Source organism: Nannospalax galili, unplaced genomic scaffold (genome assembly GCF_000622305.1).
Source record: "Nannospalax galili isolate Female #2095 unplaced genomic scaffold, S.galili_v1.0 scaffold132, whole genome shotgun sequence".
Classification (NCBI taxonomy): Eukaryota; Metazoa; Chordata; class Mammalia; order Rodentia; family Spalacidae; genus Nannospalax; species Nannospalax galili.
Window position 1 is genome coordinate 3,527,974 of NW_008332644.1, and position 16,717 is coordinate 3,544,690.

The following is a 16,717-nucleotide window of genomic DNA, read 5'->3' on the forward strand; positions in this document are numbered from 1 at the left end:
TACTGAGGGAAGAAGAGGTTGTTGGATTCCCTGAAACTGGAATCACAGACAGTTGTGACCTACTCAGTGTGGGTGCTGGGAACCCATATCTGGTCCTCTGACAACAGAAAGTACTCATAACCATTTTGCTGTTTCTCTTGCCCCTCCTTTATTCTTTAAAAAATGTTTTTATTTATTCTTTTACAATTTTGTACATGTGTATGTTGTATTTTGATTACATTCAATCCCTCCCAAGATCCTCTCTTACCTCATTCCCTCTGGGCTCCTTTTTCCCATAAAGCCTCTCTCATACATTCATGTGCCCCCCCCCCTTTTTTTTTAAACTAACCCACTTAGTTTAATTAGAGTTGCTTCCCTGACCATGGTGGGAGCTATGTGTTGGAGTATGACAGCTTAAAAGTGGCAGCAGCACTGAAGGAAAGTGGCTTCCGAACCCTAGCACCCATAATTGCCAGTCGGTTCTCAACTACGGTGGGGCCTTATCAGCCCCTTCTCTGTCCATGCTGGTGTGTTGGCAGGCTGTATCTTGTGCAGGTAACCAGGCTGCTTTGAGTTCCGGAGCGCAGCAGCCATGCCGTGTCCAGAAGGATACACTTACCACTCTTCTCCCAGCCTTCTGCTCTTGTGTTCTTTCGGCCACATCTTCTGCAGCACTCCCTGAATCCTGAAGTGGTGAGATGACATAGATGTCCTGTTTATGGCTGAGCATCAACAGTCACTCTCACCACTTTGTCCAGTTTTGATTCTCTGCATTAACCACTGCCTGGTGCAAAAAGAAGCTTCTGTGACTGACAGCAGAACTAATCTGTGGATATACATACTTAGGAGCTGACAGGATGGCTCAGCAGTTATTCACTTGATACCAATCCCAACAACCTGAGTTCCATCCCTAGGGTTTACATAGTGGAGGGAGAGAATCAATTACCACAAATTGTTGTCTGACCACCACACAGGCTCTATGGCATGTGCATGTGCACATACATACACAATAAATAAACATATAATAGATTGATACCATGTCCATTTAGATAACATCAGTAGTTGTTCCCTTTGGGGCCTATGACCATCCCAGGTTCCTCCATGTAAACAATTTATCTTGAGCATATATACCCTAACTACCTGCCTGTTTCCCTTAAGTACCCTCAACCTGCCCATCCTTCATGTCCTCGTTCTTTTTTTGTTCTCTGTTTTGTTCTTTGTTGCCTTTTAGATTGATGGCTGATCTTGGTGGCCTAAGCTTGTGAAGGGAACCATGGCTGCAGTGAGTTCTGAGTGCAGTGTCATACCCGGAAGACAGTGTTTCACAGAATTCCTTCTCATCCTCCGACTCCTACATCTTCCCTTCTTCCTCTGCATTCCCTGAGCAGGGAGGGGAAGTTGGTTAAGATGCTTCACTTAGGTCTGAGCATTTCATAGCCATTCTCGGCACTTTGACCATTCATGTTTCTGCATTAATTGCTGACCACTGCAGAGAGAAGCTTCTCTGGCCAAAGTCAAGGACAGCACTAATCAATGTGTATAAATATGTATATTTAGAAGATAATTTGACAAGATGTCCATTTAGCAAGATAACAGTAGTAGATTTCCCTCCTTAAGGCTTATAGAACCCCCAAGCCATGGATTTTTAACCAGGTTTATAGCATGAATTCTCTGTTGTGGCGCTTGCTTCAAATCCAACACAGGTAGCTGGTTGCGCCCATAACAGTCATGCTACTATTGCACCAGAGGGTATAGTCACTTGGCAGGTTGGTATTGTAGCATGAAAAGTCCGTGTTGTCTAAGACTTGACTTTTCTTCCCCAGGCCTCTGCATAGCACCTCTGACACTATGAAACTAGGCGGTAGGAAGGAATCTTCTTGCTCATTTCCAGTTTGATTTATCTAAGTTCTACAACCATAGTGTGTTGTGTCCTCAGTCTTAGGCTCATACCGTCTATCCAGTAGTGGTGAGCCTCAAATGATTTGTATTGTTGGTGCCTTTCAACCTGCCTTATTAGCAATCCATAGAAGGTATCTCAGACCTGCCACTGGGATTTTTGTTAATAACTTATTGTTTCTGGGACCAGTATTAATCACCCATTCTTTTTATTAAATAAATAACCAATTCTTTTAATAAATTATTAATGCAGAACATTGAGAGCAAACATTAAAGTAAAACCAAAGTACTGCCTGGGTGCATGGTTCTCCTGCCCTGTGAGTAAGGGACTTTAAATTGTAGCACTGAGTGTCACCTCAAGGTAAAATAGTATTTGCCAAGCTAGAACTCAGAAAAGAGCTGAAAAATAAAAGCTTTACCTGAAGAAGGTCATGGGAGTCGTTCATATCTCTTATTTCCTTTGGCTGGATAATCTAGGCTAATTATAACAATTTTCATCATCATTTTCCCAATGGAAGAATATAAATCAAAGGTTTTATTGAAAAGAGGGTATTTCAAAAACAGATCATTCTTACAGTTTTTTAAAAAGGCCTATCCAAGGTCCTTTTTTTTTTAAGGCTATACTCTGTCAGTGACTTGATCCCTAGAGTACGTACCACTTACAGTATATTTTTTCTTGTCTTTGAAATTCTAGTCCATACCTGCATCCGTTATTATTTTCGTTCCTGTGGCCAAACACCTAAGAAGAAACAACTTCCAGTACAAGAGATTTATTTCAGTTTACAGTTAATAAGAATTTAGTCTATCACGGAGAGAAGGTGTGGCTTGGAAGTAGCTTGGACCTTCGTGCCGATGGGATGGGAAGTAGAAGGGAATGCTGGTGCTCCATTGGTTTTCTCCATTTTCCCTTCTTATTTTGTCTGGAAACTCACCAGTGGAGTGTTGCTACCTACATCCACCATTAAGCTTCCCTGGAAGCCCCTTCAATGGGGTGTCGCTAGCTACATCCACCATTCAGCCTCCCCGGAAGCCCCTCCAATGTTGTGTCACTAGCTACAGCCACCATTAAGCCTCCCTGGAAGCCCCTTCAATGGGGTATTGACACCTATATCCACCATTAATCCTCCCTGGAAGCCCCTTCAATGGGGTGTCACTAGCTATATCTACCACTAAGCCTCCCTGGAAGCCCCTTCATTGGGGTGTCACTATGTACATCCACCATTAAGCCTCCCTGGAAGCCCCTTCAATGGGGTGTCGCTACCTACATCCACCATTAAGCCTCCCTGGAAGCCTCTTCACAGACACATTTCAACAATGCCTGCTTAGCTGCTTTTCTGTTACTGTGCTAAATCCCACCACCAAGACAACTTGTAGAAGGTAGAGTTTATTCGACTCATTTGACTCATGGCCCCTGGGTCAGAGTTCATCATGGCTGGGAGGCAAGGCAGGCGGTAATCAGAGCACAAAGCTAAGGGCTCACATCTTCAGGCATGCACAGAAAATAGGAGACAGCGAAACTGCGAGTGGGAAGGGGCTGCGAACTGGCAAACTTCACTCCCAGCACCCTGTGTGCTCCAGCAAGGCTGTACCTTCCAAATTTCTCAAACAGTGCCACCAACTGACCAAGTATGGAAAACTTGGAGCCTCTGCAGGACATTCCTCATTCAAACCCCCAGAACTCTCTATGTTTTTATTGATCCAGTCAAGGCAGCCTCAAAATGACCAATTACAAGTCTTTTCCTTGTCAACTGGTCCCCATAGGCTCCTAGCCATCTCGTAATGCAAAATCACAACCTAAAAGTCCCTGTAGTCTTTACAGTTTCTACGCTGCTCAGAAACTGAAAGCATCTCTGAGTGAGACTCAAGGCCACGTCTTACCTGTGTGTGTGTGTGTGTGTGTGTATTCGTACATTCCATTCCATGGTAAGGCCCAAAGGAAGGCCTAAACCCATCAGGGCAAACAATAAACACTGAAGATCCACTTAGATTTTGGTGGATTGTCTGCCCACCAGGGTCCATCCGTCCATCAGACCTCTGTCTGAACCGCTCTGCTCATTGCCCTTTCAGTGAACAACCTGTGCCCCTCCCATCCACAATACCCTGGTGCTTATCCTGCAACTTTAAGCCTTATCTTCAAAGGTTCACACAGCCCCTCAGGAGCTCCATGCAGGGAATTTGATTTTGGCACATGTTGCCTGGCCTCAGCAGCTTCCTGGAACCTTGAGGGAGCCTCTATGATCTCCAGTATCATGTTAGTGACAACTTGCTACCAGATTGAGAGGTAGCCTGCCTTTTCCCTACATTCCACAGCTATAGTGGCCTTTGGGTGCCTTTGCCCCTAACCTAGGAGAACTTCTCGCTAGGCAGCTATTTTTGGAGCGAGAAAATCCCTGTAATAGCATTCTCAGTTCAGGTCTTCTTTTTTCAGATGAATTTGCATTTTTTTCCCCCCTCAAACTCAAAGAGATCCGCTTGCCTCTGCCTCCCAAGTGCTGAGATTAAAGATGTGCCCCACCATGCCTGGTATGAATTTACATTTTTAGGAGCTCAGGTCTTCTGTGGGTAGGAGTTTGCACTGAGAATACTTTATTACCCAATACAAAGTGACAAGTTTCTTCTTAATGGTTCAAATCCCTTTGCCAATCATAGCGTCCCCACACCTGCTCTGTCGGGCACTGCCCTCAATATTACCTATGTCACGCCCCCCTTTCTAACCAAACTACACACTTTTTTTTAATAGCTTCCTATCTTGAATTCTCATCATAAGCCTAAATAAACAGTAATAACCATTCCACAAGCCTGAATGCTATCCTGCCTTGAAATTTCCTCTGCCAAACAACTTAATCCACTACTTTTCTATTTGGCCTCAGATTATTAGATTGTGAGTAGAAGGCCGCACAGATACCTCAAATCCAGTTGCTAAGAGTCCTTCCTTGTTTCCCTGAAGCCCTGTGAAAAGGCAGTCTGACTTTCTATCATGGACGTTTCAGGCTTACACAAAATATCCATAAGCTCTGTTTGTAGTGTTCCAGGACTTCTTAACTCTTAGATCCAAACTCTTCTGTATTCTTCGTGTACACCAGTTCCACAGACCTACAGACCACATAGTGTGTTTATCACAGCCGTGGCCCCACTTTTGATTACCAGTTTTCTCTAGTAGTTGTTGTTCACATTGCTGTGAGAAAATACTGACAAGAAGCAACTTTTGGAAGGAAGAGTTTGTTTTAGCACACAGTTCGAGGCAATCTATCATGTTAACAATCCATCATGTTAAAAATACATGGCCTGGGAGTGGCTTACACACTGACCATAAGGCTGAGAGCAGGGAATCCCTGAACTCAGCTGACTGTTTCCTTTTTCCCTCTTTAGCCCCCCCACCCATAGGATAGTGCCCTCAACATTCAGGTTGTGTCTTCACCTCCTTAGTTACATCACTTTGGAATTACCCACATAGATACCCCCAATGCTATGCTTCATTGATAGCCTGTGTGTTTCTTAATCCAGTCAAATTAACAATTGAAATTAGCCAACACTGTTCCTCCCAATGGCTCTTTGAAAGCTCTCTCCCATTATTGTAGTTAAAATCAGCAGGATGCTGGTGGCTGCTTCCAGGAGACTTATTTGCCCAAAACAGTTTCAGGTTTTCCCTTTCCCTTTTTATGAAGTTCCTTTATATAATTCTAGATGGTTTTAGTTTTAGGATTTTCACATTTTTTTTTCTCTTTTTGGACTTTTTGAGACAGGCTCTTCCTGTAACCCAGCTGTTCTGGCACTTGCTATGTAGAACAGCCCAGCCTTGATCTCACAGAAATCTGCTTGCTTCTGCCTGCCGAGTACTGGGACTAAAGGTTTTCCAATTTATATGTATGAATTTCTAGCGCTGTTTAGATGAATGGCAGTGACATTTGTGACGTGGGTCTGATAATCATGTTGGTTCTTCTCCCCTAGGAATGCTGTCTCTGCAATTTGAGAGGAGGTGCTCTCAAGCAGACTGAGAACAATAAGTAAGTGATGCATTCACAGGGTTGGGTTTCATCTTGTCTTCTTCTCTCTGGATCTTCTTTGTGATATTTTGCTTTACCTCTTCTTGTTTCAAACCCCTGCTCTCTGGACGTGGGGTTGAGACTCTGCTTCAGAGACCCGTGTTCACAGGGCATTCCCCCAAGGTGGTTTCTATTCTGTTTTGATGTGACAGATAACCCTCATTTTATGAGAAGGTTTCTCTCTCTCTCTTCTTACCTCTCTCCTCTTGGACCTTCTCATCCCCTTTTCTGCCCTCACTCATTCTTTCTTTTATTTATGAAGAAGCCAGTATTGACCAGGCACCATTAGAATTGTAGTGTTAATATAATGAATCCAGTTAGTCTAGTAAATAAAAAAGGGTATGTATGTAAACAGTAGACCAAGCTATTTTAATATATGAAGTGGCTGTTTTAACCCTACAGTATTTTGTTTAACCTCTCCAATTTTATAAATTTCACCTACAATTTAATAGCAATTGAGAGTTGTTCTTTACAGAAAAATCTAGATTTTCATCTTAAGTTAAAAAATGATTTTATATCTCTGTAATAGAAGAATGTTAGTAAATTGGAAGAATTGGCACAGTGTAGCAGGTGGTCCTGGGTCTCTGTGGTTTCCCAGCATGTGTGCTCTGCTTATGTCCGGCCTGGCTCATGGTACTGGAATCAGGACTACAGGTGTGATGTGTTCATGGAGTTAACACAGTTTGTGCTTGTGCACATGAGGTTGCTTGGAAGGAAGAATAAAAGCTTTTTATCATTCCTGCACTGATAAAGGATTGTCTAAGAGCCTATAGTTTTGCTTAATTTTGGATCATCTTTCATGAGTTTAGCTGATAAAATGGTTATTATCCTACAATATTGGCCCTAGATCTTAGGTATTGTTCAGGCTGTGGGGACTATGAGATGGTTTAGGTAAAACAGATATGATAAGAGATTCTCTTTTTTTTTACCCTTAAGCTAAAACAGAAATTGTGTTTCCCTTTGTATGCTCATTTTTATTTAAGTGGAGATGGTTGATCTAGTGGGATTAACAGTTGTCCTTTCTTCCCGCGAAGACTTAGAAGACAGGATGAAGTCTAACATTCATTACTTAAGTGAAATAAATAATCATTAGCTTAAAAACAGGTTGCTAGATTAGGAAATTCAAATCTGCAAGATCTCCAAACCTTTCAGTTCTGTCTGTTTCCTTGACAGTATAGCTCCTAAGAGATACTGAATAATACTAATAGTAAAAGTTATCATTTTTTTCTGGACAAGTTCAGAGTGTGGAAAGAAGCTGAAATGTTTTAAATAGGAGATCAGGGAGAAAAACAAGCTGTATTTCTCCTTGGTCTAGATCACCTTGGTTATATTAAAAGTAAAGTAAAGAGAAGTTAAAGACATAAGTAGTTTTAATTTGTGTAGGAAACATTGATATTTGAACTGATTTGCCTCATGACATATGCAGCTTCTCTTGTGTTGTATGAAAAGGTGATACACAATATTTCACTTGTAGTTAACTGTTCTTTTGCCACATAACCATTTGCTCAAATACATTAGACAGAAGGAAATGAAAACCTCCATTTCAGTATTCTGCCTTCAATTTTTAAAAAGATTTATTTATTCTTATTTTATGTTTATGAAGGTTTTGCCTGCATGTATGTAAGCATGCCATGTTTGTACCCTCCCCATGGAGGCCAGAAGATGGTATTGGATTCCCTAGAACTGGAGTTACAGACGGTTATAAACAGCCATGTGGGTGCTGTGAATTGAACCTAGGTCCTCTGGAAGAGCACTGAATGTTCTTGACTGCTCAGCCATCTCTTCAGTCCTATATAAAAAGTTTTACAAAAATGTATATAAACATATTACTGGGGCTGAGTCCTAGTTCTTGATGGCACAGTTTTGGGCTGATGTAGGGCTAAATCTATCCAGTTGTTATTGAGGAGATTCAGAATACAGAATTTCTGATGGAATAGGCTTTTGGTTTTATTTTCCCTGTGTGTGCAATTGTCATCACCAAGTTAAAGTATGTCAATTTTTAGGGAGGTTTTGTTTATATTTAACGTCTCCTGTCCTATAGGTGGGCTCATGTCATGTGTGCTGTTGCAGTTCCTGAAGTTCGATTCACCAATGTCCCAGAAAGGACACAAATTGATGTGGGCAGAATACCTTTACAGCGGTTAAAATTGGTGAGTGGTAAAGCTTTTCTACTTCACAAATTAGCGTTAATTTCAAGTTCTGAATTTGTCTATTAGTACACTCCTTTCTGAAATAGTTTAATAACTTCATTTTAGTCTACCTTTATTTTTCACTAGCTGGATTTATTTACCCTTTCAAATTCTTTTCCTATGTTTTAAGTCTCCATAATGTGCCCTCGTTTCCTGTTTGAAGTAAAGGAAAGGAATTAATAAATTTCTTGGTGTAATGTAAACATTCAAATGTTAGGCTCTCTGATGACATTGGTCAGCAATGTCCGAAACTGTCCAACTCTTACTGAAATTGTTTACTGTTTTTCTCTTTCGTTGCTTTTGATCTCACAAATGTAATGTATCCAACCTAATTTTATCATTTCCTTACTAAGAAGAGACTCAGAGAGAAACACAAAAGCTTTGCTTATTGCAAGGGGTTTTCTTAAGTGGATATTAGATGTTTAGCATGCCAAACTTTAGCCAGTTATCTTGTGACCTATTCTAAAACTGCCATAAAAATCCACTGCTTTGCCTTGTTAATAGTGTTTTTCATTGAGATAACACTGGGGAATGATAGTGAAAGGTTTCTGGTTTAGGATTCAAGGGGCATATGGAGGCTGATTGTCTTTTGGGATAAGAGATTTATTAGAAGTGTTATTAATTCTGTGGACATACAGACAACAGCATGGCAGGAGCACTAATGAGAGTTCTGCCTAAGGGCCTTAGTTAGGAAGACAGCATGCTGGGGACTTCTCATGGGAGTTCAGACATAACACCCTAGATAGGCAGACAGGAAGGAGGAGTCGCTGATGAAAGTTCTGGGTCATGAGGCAGAGTCAGGGGGTCCTTTCTTACAATTCTCAGAGAAACTGAGGAGGTCTCATTTCAGGTTGTTGAGTAGTGCACAACACAGGCCTGTCTCCAGACTGTCCCTTATTCCCCGGCAGCAGAGGAGAGGGTCCTGTATTCCAGGGAAGGAATATTTAACTCTGAGGATGTTGGGGAGGTGGGCCACATCTATTTTAAGTGTACCTATTGTGGCACCCTCTGTTGTCCTGCCATCTGGCAATCAGAGATCTGCAAACATCCTTGGGGATGTAACAATGACATCTGCCATTCTCTTAGATATTGGACACCTGGGGAGTCTGTTAGGGGATTAGATTTACAGACAAGCTCTGCCTGGGAGCTTGTCACTACCTTCATGGCTGCTGTTAAAAAGCAAGCTGTTACAAGAGAGAACAGCCTTGAAGCAAGTAGAGATGCTGTGTCTTGGCAAGTGCTGAGGACATCTTAAATGATCAACCTTAGAGTTTCTTTTCAATACTGTGCTTCATCTTGATTATGCATATACCATGTTCTGTATCTAATGTGTTCCGTCCTTAAGTGATCACAGCTCTAAAGTAATATGTCTTGATTTAACTAAATAATTTAAAATTTTTTTATTTCTTTTTATTTTATGTTATTGAGTGTTTTACCTGCACATAAGTGTACCTATGTTGCGCAATGCCCATGGAGGTCAGAAAAGGGTGTTGGAATCCCTGGAACTGAAGTTAAGGACAGCTGTTAGCTGCTCTGTGGGTGCTGGGAACATCTCTAGCCATCTCTTCAGTCCCTAATTAAGTAATTTAAATGCTATTCAAATGACAATTTAGAGCTATCCTCAGAGATGGTCCAGATATTGTGATACACATTTAAGTGAAAATATAGCCCATAGGCCAGATATTTTTCTGGTTTATTTATTCAGTTTTATTCATGGAGTTTTGGAAGGTATTGTAAAAAAAATTTTGATAGCAATTAAAAAAATATTTTGTTTACTTTTATTTTATGTGTATGAATATTTTTGCCTGCATGCAAGTGTATCACATGCATGTAATGCCTGAAGAGGCCAGAAGAGGGTGTCTGATCCCCTAGAACTGGAGTTAAGGACTGTTGTTAGCTCCATGGGTGCTGGAAATTAAACTCAGGTCCTCTGTAAGAACAGCAAGTGTTCTTAATTGCTCTCCTCAGCCCCTGACAGCAGTTCTTTAATGGGATACTACAAAGCGAAACTTCGTTTGGGGAAGGGGGAAAAAAACCCATTTTTTGAAATGGGGACAGTGGCCTTCTCATCAGAAATCCAAAACACAAGCCATCACCTTGATGATATGGTCTGTGTTCTAATCTTTACCAGTAAATATACTATGGTGGCTTTCCATCATAACATGTACAAAATGGTCTGATAGGAGTGATGAAATGTACCTTTCAGAGAATAGGATGCTCTGTGCTATATATAGTATCCAAGGTATTTTTTTCTAACATTAAGACTTATTTTGAAGTTTTAGTAATCTAAGTTTATGGCTAGCAAGAAACCAGAGTGGTAGTTATTCATGGTATTTTATTCAGGCCACAGTATGTACAGACAGTTTACTTTATTGTGCCTATTTATGTACACGTGTCTGCTAGAGTCATTTTCAGTCACACAATCCCTCCCCCCACTGTAAGCAGTCCTTTTAGGAATTGATCCATCCATCCAGCCATCTTCCTGTTAACATGAATGGGAAGAATTCTTTACATATCAGGGTCAGTTTATTTCACCAAACAGTTATCACTTATTTTGCCAAATAGTATGTGCTTTTGAGTAAGACATGTTTCTTACCCGGCAGCATCCTTTTATCCGTTTCAGGAATTCTCAACCTTGGCACTTAAGGCAGATAATTCTTTGTTGAGGGTACTGTTGCATACATCGTGGTGTTCAGTTCTTTGATCAACAAGGACTGCCAATATTCTCTGGGATAGAAAGTCATTCTCATCTGAGGCCTCACTGGTCTATAGGAAGCATGTGCACAAAAAGAGGTTTTCATTTGGGGTATTTTTAGGGAGAAAACTTGCTTGACAGACCTAAATTAGAGACTCAGAAAAAGAAATTAACTTTTTTTTTAAGTCTTGAATATTTTTTGCAACTTCTCCAAATTTCTCATTTGTCAGTAATAGTTTTATGATATATGTATATGCTACCTATAATTATTACTTATAATTTGATTTACTATTGCAACTTATCTGCACTTACAGAAGTTGAACACCAATTGACTGCTAATGAACTACACTAATGTTTGAAATTCTGTGGTGTATATGAATATGCACAGTGGTTGTTGCTGTGACAAAACACTAACCAAAACCACCTTGGGGAGGAAAGGGTGTATTTGGTTACATGATCTTATCACAGTCCATCACTGAGGCAGGAACTCAAGCAGGGCTGGAACCTGCTGACAGGAGTTGAAGTAGAGACCATGAAGGACTGCTGCTTACTCCTTGGCCTGTGCTCAGCCTGCTTCTCATACAACCTAGGACCACCTGCCCAGGGGTCACAGTGACCTGGGTCCTCCCACATCACCCAGCAATCAAGAAATTGCCTCTGGCATACTTGCAGACCAGTCCATAGAGGAAATTACTCAGTTGAGGTTCCCTTCTCCCAGGTGTGTCAGGTTGACAGCTGAAGTTCTCCCTCACAATAGTTGTGATTAAAATGTTTGTGGAATGAATGAAAGGAAGCAATCTTCATTCATTAATTTTACATCTGGCTGAAAATAACTGTACTCTGCCATGGCAAGATACCGGTTTACTTACTTCTATCCTGGAGGAATTTATGCTATAAGGCCTAATACTACTACTTCAGAAGTCCCAGGAAGTACCTATGTGCCACTCGTCCTGTTGGCTTTAATTGGTAGATATTGTTAGGTATGTCCTTGAGCACTCTGAAACTTACAATCAATTACCACTGTTCTGGTTAGCCCACCAGTACTAGATGGTAAGATCATATGGTTGAAGACACCACATGTCTTAGTGATCGGACATAGGGAAGGAAATCAAGCTGGAACTGAGCTGAAAATGTCCTTCTTGCTGCCCAGCCCTTATAATGCTAGAAATTACAAATCAGGAGCAATGGCAATAGCCTGTATTGTTTTGGCAGGCTCCAACACTACTGACCAACCAGGCTAGATATAACCACTGGTGCATTAGTGCCAAGTCTGTTATGTCTGTAACCAACCAGTTACTTTCTGATTGGGTCTGAGGCCCCCTGCAGATGAATCCACATATGGTACTTGTAAACCTGTTCAAAAGCCCATGTCCAAGGAGATCATGGGCCTAGTAGGGAACAGTAATGTGCCAACCATATTCCCTCCTAAATAATTATGTTTGTGTTCATCAGTTGTGCTGCTCCTGGCCTTTGTCAGATAGCCTTCCTTTTTGGCTTTTGGCAGCAGTAATTGCAGAGACTCATAACTGGTTGAGGCGATGAGAACAGATGACTGTTGAGTGCTCAGCCATAAAGTGGATATCTATATCATCCCCTCCAAAGCTCAGGGAATCTCTTACAAAGAATCTAAGCTGGAGAAAGGGGTGGGCTGTACAGAATGCTGTATTGCAGTCATGAGATGGCCTCTGCACTCTTGAACACTCAGTAGCTGTAATTACCTGCACATGATGGGGCCTGTGTTGATGGAGAAGAGGTTCACAGGCCACAACCCAGCCTAAGGATTACTGGCAGTGAATGGGTTTGGAAGAGACATTTATGTCAGGGCATAGCCACTGGCACATTGCTTCCATGAATTACTCTTCACCTGTGTTCTTGTAGGCAACCTTAATGAAATCAATTGGGTGTTTAGGAACGATATATCACTAGGGCTGGGCACCTCACAGACACTTATATTCTCTGCATTTTGACCAGTGGTGGAACTTTGTAATAATCTCCATCTGTTGTAAAAAGAAGCTTCTTTGATGAGTGCTGGGAGCTATACTTGTCTATGAATATAAGGAAATATATTTGAATATTAAGAAATTACATTGTTCCAGGGAAGTGACAAAAGTTAAGTTCTTCTCTAGGGTCTATAGTTGTGCTACAGCACCACACGTGGATTCCTTCCTGTGGAGCCCGCTTCTGTCCAATGAGACAGCTGTTGATTACTCCCAGGATGAAAGTGCCATTATTGCACCAATAGAGATTATTTGCTGCATCAGTCATTGTTGTGGTTGGTAGGCATTACAACTGGGTTGAACCATTGATTGGTTTTCTCCCTTGGCAGCTTGTGTGGTATCTTCTGATACCTTGAGTTTAGTCTTCAAGGAGGAGGTTTCCAGATTAGTTCCACCTCGGTTGCTCCAAGTCCTATGTCAAGTATGTCATGCTTTCAGCAATAGGGTCTCACCTTCTAGTTCTGTGAAGCAATAAAGGGCTGTGGCAATAGCCTATGTAATTTGGGGAGTTTCTTGGACTACCCTGAACTTGAAGGAAGTTGCATTGCACATGTGCATGGCACATCTACAGTACAACTTGAAGGAAGGTTACCCTTGCTTGGCACATACATTCACATTTATATTACATATGTATTTTCCAGTAGGCTTATAAAATAAAAAAATTCCCTTTGATATTTCACACCTCCTAAGTATTAGCCATCTCTCTTTCCTCTTTTTCCCCATGCCCATTACCTTCCTTCCACCCCAGTTAAAATCCCCCCCATTTTCCCCATTTCCCCCTTGATAACACCTATCTCCTATTAACCCTCTCTGTTGAGCGCCCCCCCCATTCCTTTTTATGTTCCTGACTCCTGCAGTTATGTCAGGATATAGACTCACATGTAAGGATTTAGAGCTAGGATCCACAAATAAGAGAGAACATGAGTCACTTGTATTTCTGAATCTGGGTTACCTTAGTATAACAGTTAAGTGACTGTGGGACTGGAGAGATGGATCAGCTGGTAATAACTCTTGCAGAGGACCTGGGTTTGGTTCCCAGAACCCACATGGGGGATAACAGCCATCTATAACTTCAGTTCCAGAGGATCCAACGTCCTCTTCTGACCTCTGCAGGCACTGCACAACACAAGTGCACTTTCATACATGCAGGCAATACACTCATATACATAAAATTAAAAACAAAACAAAACAAAAAACAGTTTAGTGACTATGAGGTGCCTAGCCATAGTGGCACATCTGCAATGCAACTTCTACACCTAAGTCTCAGGGAGCATTGCAGCAGAGGGGGCAGAAAGGACAGGCAGAGGGACAGGACACCTGCTGCTAGTTGATGCATCATCATCATCATCATCATCATCATTATCATCATTCTTATTATTTATTTGATATGTATGAGTGTCATTCCTGAATGTATGTAAGCCTACCACATGCATGTAGTGCCTGTGGAGATGAGAGAAGGGCATTGGATCCCCTGGAACTGGAGTTAGGATGGCTGCTAGCTGCCATATGGGTGCTGAGAACCTAATCCAGGTCCTCTGCAAGAGCAACCAGAACTCTTAGCTACTGAGCCATCCTTCTAGCCTCAGTTAATACATTCTAGACATGATAGGGAAGCTGCACCTGTGAAATCTCCGCAGTATAGTAGCTTAACAAGGTCTGCATAATAACAAAACCAATTGACAAGCCAGTGTGGATAGGGGAAATTTCACAAGGGTCCCAAGTCAAGATGAAGAGCTGCAGGTGATAGTGAATACTGAGGGAGGGACAATCAGTTTTTTCCAGGGACTAAGTCTCTGAGAGGTTGTCTAATCCCAAGTGGAGATCCCTAAACATAGGTACAAAGCACCACTAAATGGACTCTGTGTTATATGTGCATGTATATGTAAATGTAAAAAATGGACAAGGAATTGTGGGGAGGACAGGGACGGTGGCAGGAGGTGGAGGGCGACTGGAAAGGATGGGAGTATCCAAATACAATAATCATGTATGAAATTCTCAAAAAATAAAGTAGAAAAGTAGAGCTTGGTCCTTTATAATGCAGTACAGAGGGCAAAACCACGTCTCTCTAGCATCCACTAGGTGGTGCTCCTGCACCAGTTTCAACAAGTTGCCTTTCAATACTCTGTGCCTGTGTATGTGTTGCATGCACACTGTGATGCTTTAACCCAAGGGATGAGAAAAGGCCTCATAAGTACCCTTTGATGCACTGATGCATTCAAAGTGCTGAATACAAACAGAAATATCTGAGTTCAATTGTTCATTTAACCGTTTAAAAAACATTACTTTCCCTTGTGGCAAGTTAGTGTTTTTCCGTACAAGTCATTTTCAACATTTGTGAAACCTACTAACTAAAAGACACTTAAAGGATGAATGATGGGCAGACATGAGTTTAAAATGCCTTTTGACTGTTAAAACTGTTTTAAAGATATGATCATCAGTCTTTCTGTAATATGGAATACTGAGATTTAAACATATATCTTGCCAATACCATTGGTAGATTTTTATTAATTCATATATTCAGCCTATAGATTTTGGAAGCACCTCTGTATAATTACTTGCAGAGGAAAGTTTTATGGAGGATATAGGACACAATATGAGAGAATTTCCTTATGGGAGCACATTTACCCCCAAAGGCCTAATTGCCAGTTTCAGAAAAAAGAAATGCTCACTGGGAAAGGAGCTTTCTAGTTCTCATCCTAAAATGCTGGGACCCTTCTGACGACCCTCTAGTCTCACCCACCCACTTTGCTTTGTAATATCACCAGTGTGGAGTTTACTCATTGTTTAGTTAAATGGACAGCAGTGATGGTACCAGATTTACTTTCAAGACATTCTTTTTTCTTATATACCTGTGGCTAATTTAAAATAATGATCCATTCTCCTTCTTGAACTGAAGTATTTTTATAAGTTTGTAGTGGTTTCCTAGCCTAAGTTTTCCTTCTCTTTTGGGCAGTATTTCAGTTTGTGGGAAGTACTTGAAACATGGTCTTGCTAAGTAGCCCTGGCTGACTTGGTACACTGTGTAGCCTGTACTTGCTTAAAATTCACAACAGTCCTCCTGCCTCAGCCTCTCTAATTCTTGGATTACAATTCTGTGCCACCATGCCTGGCTAAAATTTCCCTTCTTACTGAGACAGGGTCTCCTTTGTAGCTCAAGCCACCCTTAAACTTACCATCCTTCTGCTTCGGCCTCTCGGGTTTGTATGTACCTCCACACTCTGCTCAATATTTCACTTTTGTGTTGGGAAATTATCACAGAGCTTATTAAAGTAGTTGGTATTCCTGTTACAACTTGCTTATAGGCTGCTATCTAAAAGCCCCAGGTTGTTAAGGAGAATATTTTTGTTAAGAAATGGTTCAGAGTTACCTGAGTGGGCTTAGAGTAGTAATGGCCAGAAAGAAAGAACCACTTTGTACCCTGGATGTCCAAACTGGCTTCAAACTCTAGAACCTCCTTCCTCAGCTCCCTGGGCAATGGATTGTAGGTGCTTACCATCATGACTTTCTTTTCGGTGCACATTTTGGATTACCTAGTATCTTATCTAGTCATTTAGCATAAACTCAGCTGCTTCTGAATGACTTTTCTATATGGGGACAGTTACCCTTGTGTTGGTTCCTGCCTTTGACAGCTTTCTATCTGGGTCTAGCAATCACTTCTCTGATTAATCAGAGAATCCCACTGGACTCTGACACAGCCCATAAAGAGAAGACTACTGAGGACGTGAGGATGCTCAAGGAGCAATCCAGGGTTTGGCTAGTCTTGGATCATTGCTGTGCCTTGGCAAAAAGAAACAAAAGAGAAATGGCTGCATCTGGTATCAGTTTTGGAATCTAGTCAGACTCATTTCCTTTTTTTCCATTGTGTTTTGTTTTCTCTCAGTGTGTGATTGGTTGGCCCTAATAATAACTTTATGAGGC

The 16,717-nt window shown here is 41.4% G+C and overlaps 1 protein-coding gene across 4 annotated transcripts in view; it reads left to right on the plus strand.

The window, feature by feature from the left end:
- The window catches only part of Kdm4c (lysine demethylase 4C), a 304,347-nt gene that overhangs the window by 182,888 nt on the left and 104,742 nt on the right, over positions 1–16,717 (plus strand). For all 4 annotated transcript variants that reach the window (XM_008827556.3, XM_008827554.3, XM_008827555.3 and 1 more), the window contains 2 exons: positions 5,824–5,879; positions 7,960–8,068. In XM_008827556.3, coding sequence (XP_008825778.1) covers positions 5,824–5,879; positions 7,960–8,068 — 165 coding nt within the window. The remainder of the gene's footprint in view (positions 1–5,823; positions 5,880–7,959; positions 8,069–16,717) is intronic.